The 24,869-nt window shown below is 37.8% G+C and overlaps 1 protein-coding gene across 5 annotated transcripts in view; it reads right to left on the bottom strand.

Annotated features, from left to right (window-relative positions):
* Positions 1-1,524: 1,524 nt before the first annotated feature.
* The window catches only part of KLHDC3 (kelch domain containing 3), a 56,420-nt gene continuing 33,075 nt past the window's right edge, over positions 1,525-24,869 (bottom strand). For 4 of the 5 annotated variants that reach the window (XM_081943693.1, XM_081943694.1, XM_081943695.1 and 1 more), the window contains exons 8-11: positions 22,538-22,646; positions 4,723-4,796; positions 4,482-4,560; positions 1,525-2,843 (exon numbers count right to left, since the gene is read on the bottom strand). In XM_081943693.1, the coding sequence (XP_081799819.1) occupies positions 2,777-2,843; positions 4,482-4,560; positions 4,723-4,796; positions 22,538-22,646 (329 nt within the window). In that variant the 3' untranslated portion in view covers positions 1,525-2,776. Of the gene's footprint in view, positions 2,844-4,481; positions 4,561-4,722; positions 4,797-13,661; positions 13,740-22,537; positions 22,647-24,869 lie in introns of those variants that run through there. The other variant, XM_081943697.1, reaches the window with a different exon arrangement.

Here is a 24,869-nt window from a genome sequence, read left to right on the forward strand (position 1 = left end):
GTTTGGCCTTTTTCTTTTTCTGGTAAGAACTTCATTTTCAACATAAATATTATGTGGGCTGAAGTAGAAGTGCACACTACACAGAGCCCCTTCCTTCTTTTTGAAGCAAAAGTTGAAATTTGTAGTTTGATAATGCAACTAAACATTCTAGCCTTCTCTAATCTCATACTTTCCAGATGTACTGATACTACAAGGATTCCCAGAAAACATGTTCCATTATGCTATTTTGGAATTTGGGGAGTTATAATCCCAAATACATTTGCAGAGTATCAAGTGGAGTAAAAAATAAACAGGAATTTGTCCGCTAACATAAATTCAGTTAATCAATATTAAATTCACTTGAAACTAATATTCCTTGCATGAATTTGAGGCATAGTTACTTGAGTCACAGTTGTAACTGTGTTGGCACAGAGACAAATAATCTGTTTAGTGAAGCTAGCCAGAGTTTCGAAACAAGCATTTCACTCGGTTATATTCTAATTTCAATTTAGAATCGCTCCAATGAAAAGATCTATGTTTTTTAAGTTGACAACTGAAAGTAAAAACAAAACTGAACAATTGATGGCTGAGAAAAGCACAATATGTGCATAACTGAAGATAAAAATACTGAAAATAAATAAAAGACACCCAGTTTGTTTCCTATAATAAAAATATTATTAACCTAACTCAACTATCTGCTGTTGGGCAAATACAGAAAAAAACCACCTCTTCTTGGTTCGGAAAAGAAGAGCATCTCCAGAGGTTGCTTTGCAAACCAGGTTTGTGAGTCTCCATATACTAAATCGTACTTTTTTTTCCTACTAAATAAATCTGAAAGTAACAATTGATAATACTTTTAATGATTAATCCGGTGTGTGTTTGTGTGTGTGGAATCAGCCTACAAATATTCTGCTTTCATTTAAGCAGAGTTCATTCAAGAATGAAAGATATATGATAAAAGATAACTGAAAAAAATCAGACAGGGTATCTGGATCAGTCCTTCTTTATCATGATGTAAGAAACATTGCCTTGTTCTGACATAAATTCAGGGGTAGTTGGACAAATGAAGTGCATTATGTTTTAAGATATAAACATTATCCTGAGGTGCCTAGCTCTATGACAGCTTATTCTTTTACCAAGTGATAAACTTGTATACTTTTTATAGAAGTAAAAACAGAGGAACAAGCTGCATGTGCACCAGAAAGCCTCTATTATATGGTTTTGTGTTGGCCTCATTCATATCCATGTTTAATGTAATATACACGCATTTGTAAGCAGTCTAATCTATGCATACATGTATATACGTTTACTACACTGGCTATATTAACTTTTATTTTTCTTATACTGCTATGTTTATAAGGCCATTTTTTCATGCATCACAACACAAATGTTAATTTGTGGACGGATGAAATTAATCTTGCAGTAAATAACTCCCCCCCCCCCAAAAAAAAAGATTAACATAAATGCTGTGCTGTTTTGATACCAGGTTAAATAATCTCATGGAGCAATTGAATTAGGCAATTTTAAGGCACTTGGATTACCCTGACTGGTTAAAAACTTTGTTTAATAAGAGTAATGAAGAAACCCAATTTTAATAAATATGCAGCATTTATATAGCACTTTTGAATATTCAAAACATTTCACTTATTGTATATTGTAATTGTTACAATATTCCCATATGGCAAGAAAGTATTACTCCTATATTTCTGATGTGAGGCTGAAACCAAGTGTGGCTTGCCCGGCAGTGTTTAGCAAGTCCATGGCCCCACCAAGATTTGAACTGATTAACACTCCAGGTCACCTCCTTTAGCCACTAATTTATGCATTTGTTTTCAATTAGAGTCTTAATTTGTGGACTGCAGACCCTAAATCCTCATACCCTCTGCATTAGTCCATCACATGTCCTCTAGCCATATAAAGTACTGACACAGTTTGTCTTCCCCCACCCTGGTATTTATAAATTCAGAGCTTTTGCTTGTACATATTAAACTGGGTGATAGCATTTCAGATCTTGTGATGAATACTTCCATAACACGCAGAAAAAAAAATTGATTCAGTCTTACAGAATGTTGGATGCCACTTCTTTCTTGGCCAGATAGTACTCATCATACTTTCTTCCACTGAAGACTCTGATCTGTACCACTGTAAAGGTGGCAAGTGCTTAAGTATCATATGGAGATCGTCCGGGTGCCTATTGCAGAAAACAAGTTGGTCAACCCCCAAAATGTGTAAGACTAGGCAATTTTTTTTCTGTGCTCAGAGAAGCAAAGAAAATGGCTTAAGATAGTTCAGTTCAGTTCAGTTCTTACATTAATACTGAGAGCTAGGCACTCAAAATTGCTGAGACATAGAGAAGCTGAATTCTGATGAGTCCTTGCTTTGTTCACCTTTGATTCTGTAGCGCATATGAAACATATGCTGGTCTTGTTACAGTCCTGAGATTTATATTTCTTTTGACTCTATTACGTGAAAAGATACTACACCAGTAGATGGCTGTCAGATGTAACCTTCAACTATGAGAGCAAAAACACATCTGGCGTCCTTTTTTGTAGTATGCATTATCTGATTCTGCGTGCATGCTACCTTTAAATCAAGGTTTTGGCAAAGTTATAGCTGCAACTAGTGTGTCGGTGGGATAGGCAAAAATAACCTTCCCATTATTGGTCAGTAAAGAGATCTTTGTATTGAAATAGTGTTCCTTTTTTTGAATAAGCTGAACTTTCATGCACAGGGAGGAAGACAGAAGGCGACATTTGCAAGGCAAGGAGTTGAAGGCAGCTAGGAGCATGACACCAAATTATCCATGGGAAGAGAGAATTGGACGGCTGATGTTGCTATTAGTTGTCATTGCTGAAAGCTCCCATCTGAAAAGACAACAGAACAGATTTATTTTATTTCATTTATATAAGATTTATAGAGCCCTTCCTGCCTTGTCTTCTGTAGCATTTCTCTTGGTGCTCAGGTGCAATAGCAAAGCAATAAAAATCAAATTAAAAAGTCACTCCTGATGCCTTCAAGCACAACACATTCTCATATACTGTATTCAGAAAAAAAAAAGCTAGGCATTTAGTGACCTCCAATCTCATACTACCCAAAGGCTGGTGGGAAAAGCCAGAACTTGATGGCTTTTTTGAAGATCAAAATGCCTGATTTCAGATGAAAGGATATTCCAAAGGGCAGGGCCATTACGTAGGTTCTACTCGATGGCAACATTTAAGGGAAGGGATTTAGAGTCTATCAAACGTAGTGGAATAGACACCCTCAGGAAGAAGTGGTCCCTCAATTAACCTGGTCCTGTACCATTCAGAATTTTAAAGGTGATTAGACACCTATGTCCAATTAGATTATCTTTTCAGAGATAATTCCTTACCCAGATTCTTCAATGTAACAGAGCTTCTAGAATCCTGCCTTCACTGGAGAAGCTGGGGAAATAGCTCATGTTGAACTGTATAGCACAGTCAAACATCAGCATAGGAAATGTTTTATGACATTTTTTGTTTATGTCATAAAATGTTTTATAAAATTTACCAAATTTCAATTCCCTAGGAGTTATAGGTCTTGCATTTTGCACATATTTTGTAAGCTAGTCCATGTGAGGCACCTTGGTTCAAAAACGTTTTGCACTGTTTCACCCAGTTAAAGATGACAAGAATCAGATTTTGAGAAGCATATAGATCAGGAGTGTCAACTTGCAGTCTGCGGGCCGGATGTGTCACACACAGACCACTACCCTGGCTCCACAAAGGCAAAACATGTTGCAATACATCACGGTATGTCACGTGAGGCAATCAACTTTGACACCTGTGCTATAGACAATCAGTACCTTGAATTGTACCTGGGGAAAAACTGGAAACGGTACAAGCACCGTTACATGGGCAACTCAAAACTGGACCAGCTATAATTTCTGGATGGTCTTTAAGCGTAGTCCATTATAGAGCATGTTGCAACTCATTAGGATTACAGGGTGAATGCCATGAGCAAGTACTCCCAATCCAGGAATAGACGCAATTGGCTCACACACTGAATCTGTGCAAAGCTTCCCCTAGTCATGGCTACCGATAAGGAACTATGACTTGGGCACAAGCATAGTAACAGTAGAGCAACAGACAAGATTTTCCAACAAACTCTGAATAATGGAGAAATGATAACACTAAAAACATCCATGCTCACTGCACAGAGATCTGCTATAAACCACGATGGCAAAAAAAGTGATGAAATGTGTCAAGATGCAAACCATTCTTGGAAGTAAGTGTATAAGCTGTGGAATTTTTGTCATAATGTCACAATGAAAGCAAGTTGCTCCCCTCTTTCATAAATGTCTGTGGGCAGAGAGCATAAGTTGCACAGTATGTGCCTTATATGTGAAGTCCCAAATTGGATCTGTCAGAACATTTGTAGTTTCTCTCAGTGAGCACACAATACTATGCTAGGACAGCTACTTACACTGTTAAGGCTCTGTGATCAAAGATACTGAAATATCTCCATAAGGACAAATATTTTACCTTATATCATGAGGGAGGCAAGACTGGTCCAGATTGTACTGGATCACCGCCAGTTTACACAGCGTTTTTAAGCTGGGACCTGAAAAAAGAGTAATATATGATACATGATATCCAATAAAGGAAAAACTAAAACATCTACAATGATAGCTTTTTCACTGAGCCAGCTCTACCTCAGACATGTTTTTAAAGCAAGAGGTTTGAACAAGGTAAAGTAGTTAAAGAGGAGAAAATATTCACATACTGAAGTCTAAGATGTACAAGTCTGAGTGATCCATTAGATCAAATTCATCTCCCATGCCTTCTTCTGGAGATGGGCTGTAGAAATAAAAAAAGAATCTTGTTAATCACTGAAAAAGTTTTGTTAATGGGGATGTAAAAAATAAAAATCTATTTCAAGCTAGTGCTTTTATTAAGACAACCAAAGTCTTAATTGCAAGATTCTGAATTCCCAAGGAGTCCTTGCCAGAACTGTTAAAAATCCAAAGAAAAAACAAAGATGGAATAAGAAATTGTACTGATCAAGCCACAGTATCAAATGTGGTATTGGAGAATTTCCAAACATAGAAAAGCAATTTTGGAAAGAATTTACCTGAGCTTTATATCCTGCCTGTATCTCTTCCCTCAAAAATTTTTGGGTAACACTTCTTTGGTGTAATTATAGCATGCATACACTTGGGAGTTCTATATATTTATAGTAAAAGAATATTAAGTGTTTGATAATAAGTTTTATTTATGAAAGTCTGAAATCAACTAAACCTGATTGAAATCTAATTATTTGACAAAATTGGCTTGTAAAATTAATTAGAGAATAGAAAATTCCCCAAGAGAAGAACAGGTGAAGTTGCACCAATTTCTGTTCTCCCAAGGGATCAATAGACTAGAATAAATACAGGAATGGATTAAGGATTTAATTTTCAGCACATTTAGACAATGGGCTAAAAAAATTCTAAATGTGAAACAGCTACTGGACCTTCACTACTTTGCTTTTAGTTACCCACATAACTTCCTCACACCTCTTGCTTCTTCTGCAAGCCTGGCATTTGTGTCACATGTTTTTTTCCTAAATACAGTGGATATCGAGGCTGCGCAGCTACAGAATCCTGGGGGGAAAGGGAGTTGCTTCAAAATATTCCAGACAGATGGTACGTTATCCTCCTGCACACTCTGAAGTACCTTTTGAAGACTGAATCTGAAGCACTGCATGGCCCAAGTAGATATTGCACTTTACTCTCTGCCATGTGGCTACCGCCTGCCATGTCCCATACTTAACATCAGCATTTTGGAAAGCTATCAGCAATATGGTGTTCTCTCATATATAGATCGCTCTTTCCCTGAAAAACCTTTGTTCACACTATTTATATGTGAACTTCCCATTGATATCTATTCTAGTCTAACTTTAGAGATAGATTTGAATGATTCTTTGTTAATATTACTAGACTTAATTGTAATATTAAGATGAAAGGTTTATCTTAATTATCCAATTTAAAAATGATTATATAATATGTTTTCATAAGTTTCTAAATGGACACAAAAGAATGCCCAGAATAAGCAAGGACAGAGGATCCAGCAACCATAGCTTAAGAGAGAAGAAGCATAAACAATGTCAGAAAAAGGAAATATATTGCTTGATCTGTTTATAGAATCACTTACACTGTTACTTTGATTTCTCTAGCCTTTCCGGTACCCTAGCAAACAAACAAAACTTTCGTCACTGCCCCCACAACAGGCAGGACCGGATATTCTGGCACCATCTGGAGATTTCATTATCACAGAAGGTCATAGAGACTCCTAGCAGGCTCCCCACTTGGGGGGTGGGGTGTATGTAGAATCATATTAGATTACTCCCAGGCATCAGGAACATCTACTTTCTTCTCTGAAGTTGAAATAATTCATTCATGTATAAGAATATTGTTTCTTTAAAAAAAAATCAAATAAGATCTAAAGCAAGAGACTTTAATATGTAAGGCACACTTTTTTAAATATATGTATTTTTAAGAGTTAAGTAATTAAGAAAACAGGATTGCAGGCAAAGCAAGCGGGATATTTTTTTTCTTGTTGCTTTTAAGCTCAAGGTAGAGGAACAGCCAGACTGAATTAAATTACAGTTAATCAACTTTTAAGGCTTTTAGGAAAAATACACATTTGATATTCTCTGGATCCAGTTGAGTTTAGTAAATATCACTTCAACCTTCTCTAAAATGTTGCTGAGCATCGGAATTCAGCCACAAAATACCCTACAAAATAGATTACCTAGATAATGTTCAGTCTAGTTTCAGGCCTGGGCATAGACCCAAGACTGAGTTGCTCTACTTGGTAATCTTTGCTAGGGATAGAATACTCCTCCTAGTTATCATTGGTCATGGTATCTTTCTACATCGCCTGCAGGAAGTTTACAGATCAAAAGCAAAAGCTCCTTCCTCAATATATGGTTCCGGCTGGGTGGTGCTATTTTATGGGATGCCAAAGAGATTGGTGTCATCCATAAGCTGATACTCAGTTATACATTATCACTCCTGGCCTGATGTAGAGAGTAATGAAGATGAACTTGAAGAGATATGCATATGCAAGCCCCACTGCCAAAGTGATAAGGGGTAAAGAAATTTCCCTAATTCACTGAACTATAAGAGGGCAAAGTACAGCATAATAAGACTTGTGGAATTCTGTTTGTTTGTTTGTTTATATCCCACCTTTATTATTTATTTTTTTACAAATAACTCAAGGCAGCTAACATATCTGATGCATCTTATTCCTTCTCCCCCCCCCTCCGCCCAACCCTCTGAAGTGGGTTGGTGGGCTGAGACAGTGTGACTGGTCCAAAGTCACCCAGTGGCTTTCATGACTAAGGCAGGACTTGAACCTAAGATCTCCAGCTTTCTAGCCTGGTGCCTTAACCTCTGGATCAAACTGGCTCTGTCTCAATACAAATAGTTTTAATGTTCCTGTGGAGTTGATTGCTTGGACTGGTCTACCTAGAGGAGCTGACACATGGCTAGATTGTGCTGGAGTCTGGATAAACGAACACTATAAGTAGACTTTTATAACCTTCAGAGTAACAGCAGCAATCACCTAGTGTATAATGTTATTTGCTTACTAGACAACCCATTTACCCCTTGGGTCATCCTTTCAGAGATGTTCCTTCTTTACCAGTTTCCTCAAAGCTTTCAACAATAACAGAAATCCTAATGTACTGCCTTCACTGGAAAAGATGTATCTGCCTATGTAGCAGAGTCAAACATCAATGCAGGAAATATTTTATGACATTTTGAATTGAGTCCTGGGTCCTGAATGTTGGAGGCATTTTATAAATTAGCCCATTTGAGGTACGTAGGTACAAAAGGGTTTACTCCGTAGTGCACTGTTTCACTCAGTTAAAGATTACAGGAATCAAGAGTTTTAGTAGTATATAGATACCTTCTAGAGTTCTGATTAAGAAGCGCAACTACAGTAGCAATGACTAGATTTGGCTCCTAAACAATTTTATTTTGTATCTGGCATGCAAAATTTTAATCAAGGCACAGTGAAAAAGTTTTCCTTGCTTTCATGAAAAAAATGCTTTCAAGCTGTGTATAATGCTGCGTAAAAGTGAACAAATTTACACTTTCATCTTACATCTTGGAAGTATAAGGAAATGAAAACAATTGATAAGATCTATGGATGGGATCAAAAATATCACTGGAATGCAGTAACTGTGGGTTGTTGCCCAGGTCAGGTTGAGATTGAAAATATTGGTCCACACAGGAATTGAATCAGTCTGACTCAATAGCATCTAACATCCTCATTAAGCCAATGCAAACATACTCTGATTTATTACAAGTATTATTATTAAATTTTATTGGCTGCCCAACTTCAATGTACATGTTTAAATGATTAAATAGAATTTAAAAACAGATCATTAAAAATACAATTGACAATATAAGATGGCACTTTATGAAATTTTGTGCACATGTGAAATTTTGAAAGTGGTGTAGGAACAGGTCACTAAATAGTGGCTTTGTGGAAAGTGGCATATTTCAAAATAGCTTCTAAATAAAAAATAAAATGAAAGCACAAGATTTCATCTATCCTCACAAAAAAGACGGAGACCTCTTAATCCAGTACTACTGATCCCATCAAATAAGTGAAGGAAACTTAACACAACACTACACCTCACACAGAGTAAGAAAGAGGGATCATTTTATCTATTGCCATTTTTTTGGTAACATATGGGTAAAACAATTATTTTGTTTGTTTGGTCCTATCTAGAGCCATGCTCTGCTGCATAGCTGTTCAGTTTCTGTTTTTCCTCCTCCCATGCTGTTGCTCTCCTTCCACCTCAATGTAACCTTATATTTCATAAGCTAGTATCTTGAAGTGAAGATTTCCTTTCAGTCAATAAAAAGGGATTGATGGTATTTGTAAAAGAAAGAATAAGTCCTCTGAAGAACAGAGAATGGGGGTAACAACTTTCTATAACAATTTTTTAAATTAATTAGCTCATACTCTTTTACAAGGACACCAAATAAAGTGTTGGTAGTATATGTATGCTTATAGGCATTGCGTTTAGGAACTTGAAACAACCCTGGAGAACACTGATCTAAACTATAGTAACTTTATTGCACCTTCTGACTTCTTTCTAGGAGATTGCATTCTGGTGTTAAGTATACCATTGTTCCAGATAACAATGTTGAATAAAGTGTCTTTACAGAATAGGAATTTATTGTACCTATTGTTTTCAGATAATTACTCTATGTATCTAATAGGATCTAATAGTGTACACAGTATTTAACATGTCACTAGTAATCTCTAACATCAAACAGTGTACTACACATTTTTACTCATTAGTTCCTGATTTTTAACAACTTTTAAATACAAAACAGCAATGTGATACCAGATAAATTATAATGTTAGTTTGTTCAGCAAACAGCAACTCCTTTAGACTGCTTAATGAATATTTTCACATAAATCCAGTAACATTAGAAAAATATTCACATTTTCAGTTCTCTAGAGGCCCTTGGAACCAGTCTCAGAAGAAATAGATCCTGCTACCATTCAATCACCAACTCTTAATTAAATCAAGACAGGATTCAAGGCAGAAAAAAGACTATTGATGCATGAGCAACACAGGCCCATGCTACAGGATGAATGGAAAAGAAAGCAATGAGGTGAATCATAGGAGAAGCTTAAATAATTAGCAAAGTAGGGGGAGTAAGAGAAAAGTAAAGACAGTAAAAAGTAAACACTTTTACTCAAAATCTTCCAACAACTATTGAACAACATGACTTGAATTAAATTAGTGTGATTAAACAAGAATTTGAAGAAAAGGGGCCACAGAACTAAATTAATTGTAGAAACAGTCTGCCTGCACTGATCTTAGCATAGCTTAGCAAATGATGCTTTGGATCACAAATTACATTATAGATTGTTTAAGCAATTTAGAAACTGCACTGCAGGACTGAACCTTAAATTTAAATTTAAGGTAGATAAAGGTTTACTTTAATAGCAGGACTACTCAGTTTTAGGTCTTGGGTAAGAGATATGCATCAGTGAAAAGTTTCATTATTTCATCAGAAAATGAAAGCACAGAGAAGCTTTAAATCATTCCTAGCATGAGAAGCAAAAACACAGTACTGTAATAATACCAACACATTTCCATTTTCCTTATAGCTTCAGCTTTGACAAAATTGATACTTCTTGCAAAGGTCTGTCATATACTTGTGCATTTTTAAAAAAAACTTTGCAAAGACTATCACAATTTTGAAGCTTTCTAGGCAGAATAATCTAATCTCATTTTGTGACCACAAATCAGGAAACCATAATGAGTTTCCTATCTTTGTTAGGGGGGAAAAGGGCAATTTGTAACATAGAGGTAATCCCCGAGTTATGACCACAATTGAGACCAATATTTTGGTTGCCAAACATAGCAGTTGTTAAATAAGTCATGCCCAATTTTATGACCTTTTTTTGCTATGGTTATTAAGCCAATCATTGCAATTAAGAGAATCATGGGGGTATTAAGTAAATCTGGCTTCCCTTGTTGATTTTGTTTGCCGGAAGACAGTTAGGAAGGTCTCAAATGACGATCAGATGACTCCAGGATGCTGCAACCATTGTAAATACATGCTGGTTGCCAAGTGCCCAAATTTTGAACACCTGATTGTGGGAATGCTGGGACACTCATACGTGTGAGGAATGGTTGTAAGTCACATTTTTGAGTGCCATTGTAACTCATTGAGTGGTCGCTAAACAAATGATTGTAAGACGACCTGTATTTTACAGACATGTTTTCAGGGCTAAGAGATATTAGGGTTCAAGACCAAATTGACTATGAAGAGCAAGTCCAGGCTTCCTGGGTGAGTGGCCCTCAGGAAGGAATATCTTAGGGCGGCAGCCTCCAACCTTTCCAGCTACGGCATGGGGGGGGGGCGTGTGAGTGGCAGGAGCACAATATGTGCACACCTCCATTTGTGTGAGCGGCACTCACATGAAAGGAGTGTCGTGCACAAGCACCCTCTGATCACACAACTGCAGCTTCACGTACACATGTATGCCCATTTCTCCACACCCTGGTTTTGAACAAGCCGCAGCCGGGGAATTGGGGGTGGGGGGGATGTATTAGGGTACCTATTTTTATCAGCCATATACTGAGGCAAGCTTCACACTGCTTGTTCTGAGTGAGTTTGTAAGACTGTCAGCAAGAGAAACAGCAAAGTATTTTACAGACAGTAAATTCAAGAATGAAACATTAATTGGAATCCAGCTTTGTTTGTTGTTCAGTATTAGTAACTACAATTCTTTTCCCCCCAATTAACTTATAGCATTCTAAAATGGAAAGATTTTAACCACATTTGAACTCAATCACACTCAAAATTTATTCTGGAAGAATTTGATAATGTCCTCCAATAAACCACATTTACCAACACCGTGTACGTCAAATGTTTTTGCTGTTTAATATTTCATATACTGTAAAACTGATATCCTGAAAATGAAATTCCCACTATCTCTATGGAAACTTATTTTCTGTTTAAGAAGTGAATGCACAATCCATTTCATAGGGATAGTGTAAACCTTTACAATGATACCGAGTTTTTCTTTCACTGGCAAATGAAAAGATGAGAGATAGCGATGATTAACTTTTCTAATTTTTTCCAGGTAGAAATTCAACCATGGCAAAAGTTTCTACACAAATATAAACATATTTTTCAAGACTCATGGAAGTTATATTATACATACAACTCAGATTTCTAATAGTTTTTTACTCTTTGGATAACATGATATACATATCAGTTATAAGCAGATTTTGAAATTATGAGTTCTATTTTCTTTTTGTTTTGTTTTTTATTGGAACCATGGGTATATTAATCAGAGTAAAGTATAGAAAAGGGAGCTGTGAAGTAATTTATTGCACTAAAGGGGTCTATACAGCACATATATTGTATCTATATCAGCAATCATTTTAGATCTGACAAAACTTTCAAAGTTACTACCAAAGCTACACAGAGATTCAATAAAAGTGTTCAATTAATTAATATTAATGATCAGTGTTGATCGCTGATTTTAACCATGGAAGCCAAAACATTTTCTTTAAATCAATTTACTTGCTATGATTAAAATATTTTGACTAGGACAGGGGTGGGGAACTGTGGCTCTTTTGCGACTTGTGGACTTCAACTCCCAGAATTCCAGAACCAACATAGCTGCCTCAGGAATTTTGGGAGTTGAAGTCCACAAGTCGCAAAAGAGCCACAGTTCCCCACCCCTGGACTAGGAGATATACAATACTGGTACATTCTACTGTACTTTGGATCTGTCTGTCCCTGTGGTAATCCAATAAAAACACTGCAAAGCATTTCCTTCACCCTGAGATGAAGATGATAAATTCCTAAAACCATTTCCCATTTTTATTCCACTATTATTTCTTATAAACAGATTTTTAATGTTTTTATTCTGCTTTAAAATCTCCACATTTTGTTTGATTTACTCTAGCTGAACAAAAGAAATGTGTGGGCATGTAGGGCTGTAAACTATATTGTGTAATGCAGGTGAAGAGAAATAAGGATTTCTTTAAATCTGAATAAAACTGAGAGAGATCCCTCCCTATGTCCATGCTATTGTTTCATTTTATAAGGGAACCAAAGATTAACTGGATGCAACTTTTCCATCAATACTTTAATCCTTACGCTATGCTGAGGTTTTATCTACTGCTTTGCTCTTGCCCCTCACTTCCTGGTGACCTGTCACTTTCAGGACAATACAATACACAGGAACCTCTTCTTTTACAACAACTTCCTGGAAAACATCTTATCAGTCTAGCCAGCTCCACTTGATAGCTATTCAGAGGAAGTGAGTCCAGCTCTCCTGCCCCCTTCTTCTAAGCCACTTATCCAACACTGCATGATAAACAGTCCTATCAAATCAACAAATGATATGGAAAATTGCAGCATGCAATGAGAAATAGTAAGACATTTCATACGCATTAATATGCTGGTAAGTGGTAATCAAAATAAACTCTTCAAATTAGTATTCTAATATTCCATCTGTTTGATATAGTATTTTATCTGTTCACTTTTTCTAGTTATCTTATTTTCCATTTCTTTGGTTTTTTTTAATCAACATTATAATTATTATTAAATAACTATCATTATTTTGTTAGGAAGCTGAAATGCAGATACAAGAAGTCTTTTCTTGTTTATAACAATAATATACAAACCTTAATTATCTAGTTCATTGATTGTTTATGAATAATCATATGAAGAAATATATACTTTAAAGAAAAATATATTTACTATAACTGTACTTCATACTTGATTAGCCTTTACAACAATGAAGGTACTTCTCAAGACTATACATGTAAATTAACATAACTGATACAATTAGATATTGCACTTATTACATAGATCTACTTCTCAGAAGCATTTTTCTTTTGTGAGAAACTTTTTCAAGGTCTACAAATTTGCAGCAGCTCTTCTCTAATTTAATATACTATTAATAATTAATAATACACTAGTATTAATTACAGTAACCCATCTACATAAATGTGAATTAGTGTGCATCAGCAAGGCATATTAAGAGCTAATCCAGTCATATGTAGAAAACTGTGCTTCAGGAATAGATATTTGACTAGATAACTTTCCTCTTCTTTTTGATCCTATGATTTAACAAGGTCTAAATAACACGAACAATCAATTTTAAAAGAATCATTACCAATGGATCATTTCATCAAATCAGATATTTGCTTTCCAACCCTGGACAGTAGAGTATGGCCACAGAAGAAGGAAACAGCTGAGGGAAGTTAAGAATAAATTAAGATAAAGAAAATTAGTTGACTAATTTAAAGTTTCTGGCAATCAGTTTTTATGAACATCTTGAACCTAATAATAATAAACATTTATACTAGTGGTGGGATTCAATTTTTTTTACTACTGGTTCTGCGGGTGTGTGGCTTGGTCGGCATGGCATGGCTTGGTGGGTATGGCAGGGGAAGGATACTGTAAAATCTCCATTCCCTCCCCACTCCAAGGGAAGGTTACTACAAAATCCCCATTTCCTCCTGATCAACTGGGACTCAGGAGGCGGAGAATATATGGGGGTGGGGCCAGTCAGAGGTGATATTTACCGGTTCTCCAAACTACTCAAAATTTCCGCTACTGGTTCTCCAGAGCTGGTCAGAACCTGCTGAATACCACCTCTGATTTGTACTAATAACATTGATGTTTGTATCTGAGCTCTATGATTCCTGTTAGAATACTTGGTAAGTGTGTCATAGCAACATACTTCTACTTAACACCCCTCTCCCCAGCTTTCTTACATACTTTCGATATACATTCTCTTGTAGAAGTGTTTTCAGGCAGTATTATATCAAAAACATTGTCCAAATCTACTTGCTTAATGCCAGAAATCCTGCATCTCAGATGGTCCCAAACAGAGGTGGGTTGTTGCCAAGTTTGGCCAAACCGGTAGTGGAATTCAGGCCTGGGTCACAGGACTGGCAGCAACCCAAGTCTGCCAGGCCCCCGAACTGGTAGTAAGACCGGCAGCAACCCACACCTGGTCTCAAACTATTTGCTTGGTATCTATCTGCTTGGAAAAGTAATCAGGGATATTATTGTGTTAAGTGCTATTTAGTAAAATGATATAATATAGTAAGAATGAAAGACATCATGCTGAGGTTAGAAAATAATAAGAGAAATAGTGCGCAACCATACAGCATCTTTCCAGTTTCATAAACCAGTCTAAAAAGCTTGAAATATTAACCAAACTGAGGGGTCTATAGTTTGTACTAAATTAGTGGACATATTTTTGGTTTCAATTTCTTAAAATTTTATTAAATTTAGCTTTCATATGCTTACGTGTTAGGCAACCAATGTTTTATTAATTTTAATTGCTTAAAATATTTTTAAAGTTTCATGTAAACAGATTATTTTAGAAAACTTAATTTCTAATGAATACATCTGTTACATTTATATCTTAGAATATAGGTTTAAATGCACTGGTCAGTAACTTATGCAAGAAAGGTATTGTTGCATTCACAAATTTTCCAGTTTAAACAGCTGATAACTATCTTGATCACTTCAGCTGACTTATATCTTGCTGAAGTCACCACTAATAAATCTCCTAATTCTACATTTTATAAAGTTAGATGCTTTGATTAAATATAAATTTGGTTCTAAAGACAAAAGTAATTCTGTCTTTCAAATAGGATTCTGTTTTATAGTTACGGATTACAATTATTGTTATACTTATGCAGCCTAAAGTGCTTCTTGATTGTGCCTTTCTAAATTGTTTATAATATAGTAGATACAGGTATGTATGTAATTCTAGAATCAGAAAATAGTTGTCTGTTCAAGCCTCAATATTTTGTTTTTGGAAAATATTGTTCTCCAGTGTTGCTTTATGGAATGCTATTCATGGCTGCAACAGGCACTTATATCCTGTGTTTCCCCGAAACTAAGGCAGGGTCTTATTTTCTTTTGACCCCCGAAATAAGCACTTGGCCTTATTTTCAGGGAGGTCTTATTATTTTTGAGGTGCAGGAGGCGGCAAGTGGCCGCCTCATGGCTGCTGCTGTGTTGCAATATTTTCCGGGAGGACTTAGTTTGGGGGAGGGTTTATTTTAGCACATGAGCTCTAAAGCTCAATTGGGCTTATTATTCGGGGAGGTCTTATTTTCAGAGAAACATAATAGCATATATAATATATGCAAAGTACTGTAACAACTGTTGCTGTCTTAGCTTAGCTTCTTCTGCTTTTTGTTTTTGCACCCTTATATAAAATCTGAGGTGAGAATAAAACTTCCCTTTGTGACCCAATGATATTTCCTAGATTAGATAATACTGCCAGATGTAAGTGTGGAAATAACTGTTCATCATTTCTTTAGAAAAGAATAAAAATACCTCAATCTTCTCACAAATTCTGGGAAATGAGACTAAAATCTGCAGCAGTAAATAATAAATAATAAATTTTAAGATCCTGCTATAGGTAGACTGTTAATTTGTTTCCTTAGGATTTTTTTAAAATGTGTATACAGGTAGTCCTCAATTTATAACCACAATTGAGCCCAAAATTTATGTTGTTAAGTGAGACACGTTTTACCCCACTTTACATTTCTTACCATAGTTGTTTAAGTGAATCACTGCAATTGGTAAGTTAGTAACCTGGTTGTTAAGTGAATCTGACTTCCTCATTGACTTTGCTTATCCGAAGAGTGCAAAAGGAGATCATGTGTCCTTGGGACATAGCAAGTCATAAATATGAACCAGTTGCTAAGCATCTGAAATTTGATCATATGATCATAGGGATGCTGTAAAGGTCATAACTGTGAAAAACAGTCATAAGTTCCATTTTTCAGTGGTTATGTAATTTTGAACGGTGACTAAATGAACTGTTGTAAGTTGAGGATTACCTGTATTTGAAAAGCAGTACCTTAAACCACTACCACACATGAATATCCTATAATAAGGGTGGAATGAGACTCATTGGTTTTATTAGAGCTGGAATGAAACCTGTTCCTTAAAAGTATAGGAAATGTGCAAGTTGTATGAAAAGCCCCAGGCAGGCAATAGCATTCACCAAAAAGAGAAAAATGTCAACACAGGAAGACAAGAATACAGATATCTACTGTTTATATTACCTATGAGTACCCTGCAGCCCACATAGCTTTTTTAGCAATTTACCACCACCTTCCCTTTCCCACATATCCTTTATCTTCATTGCCCATTTGTACTTTGAAAACAGTCCTCTCTGTTTCCAGGAGTTAATGTTTTCTTCCTGCCAGATTAGAATGAAGTACTAAGAGGTACTCTAAAGAAAGGAGTAAAAGAAAATATAAGAAGTGAGTGAAAAAAAACTTATGCTGAATTTTGCATTTCACTTTTATGAAGTAGAGATTTTTCCAATCTGTGTAGGTGTTCTTAAGTATGATTCAGAGCATCGTATTCATCTCCTAGTGCCGTGATGGCGAACCTATGGCACGCGTGCCACAAGTGGCACGCGGAGCCATTTGTCAGGGCACGCAAGGCGCTGCCCTGGTCAGCTGGCCAGCGCGTATGCGCGCGCTGGCCAGCTGAGTTCACCTTTTTAAAAGCTATTTTTCGCCTTCCCCAGGCTCCAGAGGCTTTATAGGAGCCTGGGGAGGGCGAAAAGAGCCTCCCCACCCCCGGAAGCTTCAGGGACCGTCCCTGAAGCCTTCGGAACGCTTAAAACCACCCTCCGAGCAAACCGGAAGTTGCTTGGAGGGTCGTTTTAAGCGCTCCGAAGGCTTCAGGGACCGTCCGAGGCTTCCCTGATGCCTTCGGAGCGCTTAAAACGACCCTCCGAGCAACTCCGGTTTGCTCGGAGGGTGGTTTTAAGCACTCCGAAGGCTTCGGGGACCGTCCGAGGCTTCCCTGATGCCTTCGGAGCGCTTAAAACGACCCTCCGAGCAACCCGGAAGTTCCGGTTTGCTCGGAGGGTGGTTTTAAGTGCTCCGAAGGCTTCAGGGACCGTCCGAGGCTTCCCTGATGCCTTCGGAGCGCTTAAAACGACCCTCCGAGCAACCCGGTTTGCTCGGAGGGTGGTTTTAAGCGTTCCGAAGGCTTCAGGGACTGTCCGAGGCTTCCCTGATGCCTTCGGAGCACTTAAAACGACCCTCCGAGCGGTTTGCCTCTGGACAGTTCCTGAAGCCTCCGGAGGGCCTCTTTTCGCCCTCCCCAGGCTCCTATAAAGCCCCTGGAGCATGGTGAGGGCAAAAAAACCATGTAAAAATGGGGGGTTGCGCATTTTGCACGCATGCGCACTGGGGAGGGTCCCACGTTGCATTATGGGTGCGGCACGCCCGCACTCGACCCCGCTGCGCTCCCACTTGTGGCACGCAAGCCAAAAAAGGTTCGCCATCACTGTCCTAGTGGATGGGTATGGGCAATGTTACTCTGAATTGCAAGATACTTTTTAGATTTGAGATCCTAGATTGTATAAAATAGCATGAATGTGTACGGCATAGAAGTGGATTCAAGGTATGCTTATGGCATACTAGCCAAGATTTTCAAAAGTGCACTGCCATTATCTATTAATAGGAAATGCTCCATGAGATACAGGTATGATTAACATTCATGAAAATTAAGTACAAGTACAAGGAGGTTGAAAAATAGCTAGTTTTGACTAGTTTGTGAACTGCAATTTCTGGCAACAGAAATTATAAGCTGCTCAGAGTTATCCTGAAGTAAGATGGGCAGCCAATAAATTTTATAAATAAATAAATCACCACTAGGGAAGACTACCGCAATGCCCTTGACATGGAATTGCTGCTTGGCATATTACTTATAAGCTGCAAATGGTGCAGAATGTAGTTCTTATATGCTGACAGTAAGAACCATTATAGCCATGAGACAGATATACTGCAGTGCTGCATTGGCTAATAGTTCTTTTTGGCATTTAGAGCCCTTCTCCTTACTTATATATTTGCCAAATGTTTATACCGTCAATTACACTTGTGTGACTCTGGGTGGTTTACAAGTGTACCAAAATGGATTCGAAATGAGATAGGAATGACCCATCCTGTATATTTTCCCTGGTAAAGGATGTTCTCCAGATACAAAGGAAATGTAAGAAATGTAAGAAAGGAAAGAAATGTAAGAAAGGAAAGAAATGAATGGGGGATAGGGAGAGAGAAGGTGCTTCTCTTTGGTGAACTTGACCTTGTTGAATAGCCTTCCCCTTGAACGGGTTGGTGCAAATCTCTTTCCAAAGTTGCCAACAAAACTTTTCCACAGGGTAATTAACAATTAGTGTTGCTTGATAGCTGCAGCAATGTACAGTATTTGTATTTGCTTATTCTTTAAGAATAAGCATACATTTTATGTTATTATTTATGGCTTTAATTATATTCTATTATTTAAATGGCTTAGTGTAAACCGTGATGAGTTGCAAGTATTAACAATGTACAAGCATGATTAATTAATATATTTTTTTAAAAAAATAGAGATGGGAAAGAAAAACCACTGTACCAGAATAGCTCACAGTATTGGATATAACTGAAAATGTTATATCTCATTTTGCAGCTAAATATTATGAAATATCTTCATCTCTAAATTTGCAAAAGAAAATTTCAGAAGCTAATAATTCAGAAAATGGCAGTATATTTTTTTAAGTTTGATTGGGAGCTGCTCAGAGTTGGTCAGAAAATGGGCAGCTGTATACTTATTTTAAATAACATAAAATAAAAAGTTACAAAAAAAATTAGAAAAGCAAAATGAATTTCATTTGAAAGGATCATTGTTTTTTTGAAATACAAAGAAAAAAACCAGGGTAAAATAATTCTGGCCCACATCCTGCGTTCTTCCATACAGCATCATTTTCATTCCATTTTCATTTCTTAATGCACATGTGCACACCAACCTGAAATTGACATTCTGTTAACTCAAGATTCTAAATTAGTATTAGAAAACCATAAGCCTATCAATTCTCTCTCTAATTGAACAAGATATGTTACAAAAAGGACCATGTCTTGCCTCTTGAAGTACATCTCTTAGATTGATAACCAACCACTGAATTCCATAACATATTAAAAAAAACAAATAAATTGCTAGCATCCATTTTCAACATGTAGTGTATGAATATGGCTGTTTTCAAAAAGCAATGAAAAGCAATTACAGGAGGGAACCAATATACTAATGGTGCCATTTTTAGAACCAGGTGATCTCACAATAATTCCAGCCATACACTTATGTATACACACATGCAAACGGAAATACAAATCCACTTAGGTTTCTTGGTATGGGAGGACAGAATGATGAACCCAGAAACTGGACAGTTTGATAACCAAGAATTTAGAGCATGCTGCTTATATAAATTGGGAAAAAATCAAGATCTTTAGTTTGTTTTTAAACAGATATCATGCAATAACCAGAAACTCACTAAATTGGATTAAGACTGGGTTTGTCAAAGATTGCTTGATTTTTTTTTTCTACTAGTCTCATTTATTCAGATAGGCAGCTATAGAAATCAAATAAACAGCTTGAAACAGTTCTAAGCAAGGATTTGTCTGAATTCAGGATCTGGGATGTGTGATAAGGTAAGGAGGGGAAAAGTAATAGAAAAACAGAGTAGTCACAAACCCCCGTTTTGCAAATAACAGTTATTTGCTTTAGTATAAATACTCTAGCACAGAACCAGAAATGCTAACCCAACTTTCAAAATCAATCCACAATGTAGGAAAGAAGATGTTTGCTGATACAGGAGCAGCATCAAGCATGTACTCTATATGAGAGTCCATTATCTTATTCAGAACATGTTGAATGACTTGGAATCACTTGACCTTTTCAGTAAAATTCAAGAATGAAGAGACATTTAAAAGGTTACGTTGTGAGCTCAAACACAGGAAGACCATCTTGAAGAAATTGCCTATTTGCCTAAAAAATGATTCAAGACAAAGTTATGGACACTATTCACAACAAAAGATAACCAAATTATTTAAAATACTGTAGTTCATCCCTAGTGTGACATTCATATTTGTTCTGATCAGTAGGATGAGTAAAATATTGTGCTCCGATGTAACAGTACATTGATAGCTGCACTTTAGAGGGGAGGACCCCCCCCAATATTGCCTCAAATAAAAGGAAGACAATGCATGCTATAGGATCGCAGTGTAAAAAGCAAATTATTCCAAAGAATTTGATTAACAGAATGAAGCTATAGCTGAATAAATTTTAAAAAAATGTTCAGCTTGTCTATAAATCTTGGCATTTCAGGATAGGTAGCTATTCTACCACTCAATCACAGTGACATTTTAATACTGTCTGATATACTGTATCCCAGAGGTATTTGAACAATTATTATTTCACAAAGAATTAGCTACTGAAAATGACATCTGGGGGGGTTCCTGAAATCATCAGGAAACAGCCTTCTTAAATGCAATGTTCTCTTGATCCTCACAACTGCTGTTTCCATCCAACTTAGCTATTTCAAGATGGGAAATATAGTGTAAAATATCTGGAGGATATGAAATTAGGAACAACTGGTTCATATATATATGAATCAGTGACGTGCGGTGACGTTTATGACTGGTGAGGCTGGTGACGTCATCAAACCACGTGGTTGCTCCGATCGCAGGGGCGCAGCCCAAACGGAGAAGTTTCTTCAGCTCCAGCCTCAATCAGCGCAGCCGCGGTCCCCTTCATCTTGCCTCAGGAAGGAGGGGAATGGGACCATGTGTGCAGGGGAAGGGGATCGCGGCTCTGCTAATCTGAGGCTGTGTGCTGAGGAGCCGCCTGCACACATAGTCCCATTCCCCTTGCAAGGATCCCGGCTCGCCCGATGTAAAAAATGCCTAGGTACCGTGTTTCCCCGAAAATACAACCTGTCCCGTGCTCACTGACCTAGCGTTATCCTGAAAGCGCCAAGTTACAGGAGCCGGGGGTGGGGGGAGCGCTCACGTTGCTTGCCGCCTTCGGTATACCGCTAGGTTGGGGAGTGCCTGCTGCCGCCGCCCGCCGCCGCCCGCCGCCCCGCCCCCGCCGCCCCGCCCCCGCCGCCCCGCCCCCGCCGCCCCGCCCCCGCCCCGCCGCCACCCCGCCGCCACCGCCCCGCGCCACCGCCGCTGCCCCGCTCCGCTCCGTGCATAACATCCAAACTCCAAAACTTCCAGCATCGGCCGCTCTAAGAGTGCTCTCTATGGTGGGCCGGCTGCCGGACAGAGAGTATTCCGGACAGAGTCTTCCAGCAGCCGGCCCACCATAGAGAGCACTCCTAGAGCGGCCGATGCTGGAAGTTTTGGAGTTTGGAAGTTATGCACGGAGCGGAGCGGGGCAGCGGCGCGGGGCAGCGGCGGTGGCAGGCGGCAGCGGTGGCAGCGGGCGGCGGCAGCAGGCACTCCCCAACCTAGCGGTATACCGAAGGCAGCAAGCAACGTGAGCGCTCCCCCCACCCCCGGCTCCTGTAACTTGGCGCTTTCAGGATAACGCTAGGTCAGTGAGTGCGGGACAGGTTGTATTTTTGGGGAAACACGGTACCTAGGCATTTTTTGCATCGGGCGAGCCCGGGATCCTTGCAAGGGGAATGGGACCACGTGTGCAGGCGGCTCCTCAGCGCACAGCCTCAGATTAGCAGAGCCGCGATCGCCTTCCCCTGCACACGTGGTCCCATTCCCCTCCTTCCTGTGGCTGCGCTGATTGAGGCTGGAGCTGAGGAGCCTCCTGCACACGTCCCATTCCCCTTGCAAGGATCCTGGGCTCGCCCGATGTAAAAAATGGCGAGATCGGCACACTTGGGACTGCTGCTGAGATGTCCAGGGAGGCTAAACCAAGCCGCGCGCCTCTCCCAGCCACTTTCATGGCTTCCTGGAGTAATTCTTTTTTATTTTCATGATGAGAGTGGTGAGGCTCCGCCTCCCCTGCCTCCACTGACTGCACGTCACTGATATGAATATATATAGGCTTAGAAGTTTGCATGCATTAGAATATCTAGTGTTTAGAACCATTGTATGATAGAGACTCCATAAATGCTTTACAATGAAAGCACATTTTACATTATTTAAGACTAGGAAACATTTTATTAAAATTTACAGATTAAACAGAACATTAATAAAGGCAATATAAAATATTATTTACCTGGTGCCCCCAAAGAGGATGATCTTGTCCCCTACCCTACAGCAGCACTGTCTACGTCGAGGACATGGCCCTTTCCCTTTGGGTTCAATTTTCTTCCAGGTAAAAGAGACTGGAGAAAACATATATAGACCATGAAATACAAATATTGCAAGGTATTTTATTATAGATAAGTCAAAGGGACAAACTCAAGTTGAAGGGAGTTTATGTCTCATATAGAACCTAAACCAATGGCTTAAGCATCTTATCTTTCCTTCCACTGTTTCCTTACTAATTTCTTAACCAGAATAAATTATTTTAGGTTAGATAGATTCCAGATCCCTTGTTTCACAGAAAACAGAGCCTTGTAGTATTTTATGTTTGTGAGCTTTAATTCTCTGCTGATAGTTTATTGATAGATGCACAACTCGATTAGAAGTTGTGTTTCAACAATATACGAAACCCCCCAATTATATAGTTTTGGTATGGGTTAAACATCTTTAAAAAATGTATTCAAATTTCATAACTTCAGTTTCTTAGAAGTTGGTGTAAACACTGTATTACATATCTTCAAATAAAGTACTGCAAGCTCTTATAAATTTTCTTGGGAAGTCACAGATAGCACAGTTCAAAGATTCCAGATCATTTAGCCCCAAATTCATTTTAGATAGATCTTTACAACATAAGGATCCTTGAAACATCAATTGCTTTGGAGGGTAAAAGAGAATTTGTAAATAAGAATCCACACAGCTTCTTTGAAAATGTTCAAAAAATAGGCTTATAATATATAGTTTCTTGAAGAATACATGTAGATACAGTGCCACCTCTTGGTAAATACATGAAGTATAGAAGCCAGAGAAGCCTGTTTACTCTTCATTTGAGGGAAGAAATGTGCAAATTCAGAAGACAAAGAGCTGTATAGATGTTACTCTTGGAAAATATTTTTCTTCTCATAAAACATTTGAATTAGAAATCTTCCTTGCAAAAGTGCACAAAAAAGTTGGGACAAATAAAAATAATAATAAAATATAAAAATGTATTTTCATACAGCTATTTTAAACATAGAAAAATAGGTGCTTTATTTCCATGTGTTGGAATAGCACCTGTAATGAAGGATTTACATCCCACACCATTAAATAAATTGGTTGACTGACTGCAGTAGCTATCCCGAAGTTGATTTGGAATTTTAATTTTTGCTTTCTGTGGTAATTTTTGGTTTGTGATTATATTCTGATTTTTGGAGGGGTAAAGGAGTGTATCTTGCATCATTGTTGAACTCTGGAAATTGCCTAGACAAATCTACACCATTCACCATTGCCTTCTTGGTGAGAGAAAGTGACAGGCCAAAATCACCCATCCAATACAGCACCTAAGACTGGACTAAAAGTCACAGTCTCTTGGTTTCTAGCGCAGGTCTTTTAACCACCATACCAAACTGATTCTTATTCTGAATAAAGGTATTCAGATCAAATGTGTTTGTTCAGTTGATGCTTTATAGTATCCAGAATCTTTTGGGATTGAAGTGAGTTATAACACTGTGAAATAAATTTGGAGGGAGGGAGGAAGGAAGGAAGGAAGGAAGGAAGGAAGGAAGGAAGGAGGGAGGGAGGGAGGGAGGGAGGAAGGAAGGAAGGAAGGAAGGAAGGAAGGAAGGAAGGAAGGAAGAGCTGTATAGAGTACTAAACTGTTCCTATTCAATCTTCCAGGTAGCCAGCCCTATATATCAGGTGTTACGTTTCTGATCCCCCCCCCCCCCAAAGAAAAAGCAGTATTCAATTATCATTAAGCAGTCTTCTTTGGGCGGCAGTTTATTTTGGTACTTTTTTAAATGTTGGGGCTGCTCTACTATGCAGATGTTAGTACTTTATTTTGCCTCCAATCCCCAAATGATTTCATTATTAAAAGAAAACAAATTTTTTTCTTGATATTTCTTGAATATAGCATGGGAAGGAGAACAAAGGAAACAGAAAAATCTATTTGTTCAGTAATTTATTCCAAGAAACAACTGACATATGAAAGATTTTGGCTATGGGGTTTCAGGGTAATGGATCAGACAGACCTTAACTGAATCCAACAAAATTATTTTACTGATTTTAATGTCTTAAAGCTAAGCGTTCATATCATGCAATTGTTATTACTCTACTTTAAGGACACCTAAATTGTGCCTAATTAAAAAAAACAGATAATGAAAAAATATTAACTTTACCATTGTTGTATTTCTTTTTATATATATCATCAAAAAGTAAATAATAACTATCTTTTACATAGTCGACCCTTCATTATAGAATTCTCATTTCAGCAATACTTGCTTGGTGTTTACTATGTTAAGTAAGCTAAAGTTTTATTTTCCTAATTT

The sequence above is a fragment of the Natrix helvetica genome (genome assembly GCF_964273705.1).
Source record: "Natrix helvetica genome assembly, chromosome: 2".
Lineage (NCBI taxonomy): Eukaryota > Metazoa > Chordata > Lepidosauria > Squamata > Natricidae > Natrix > Natrix helvetica.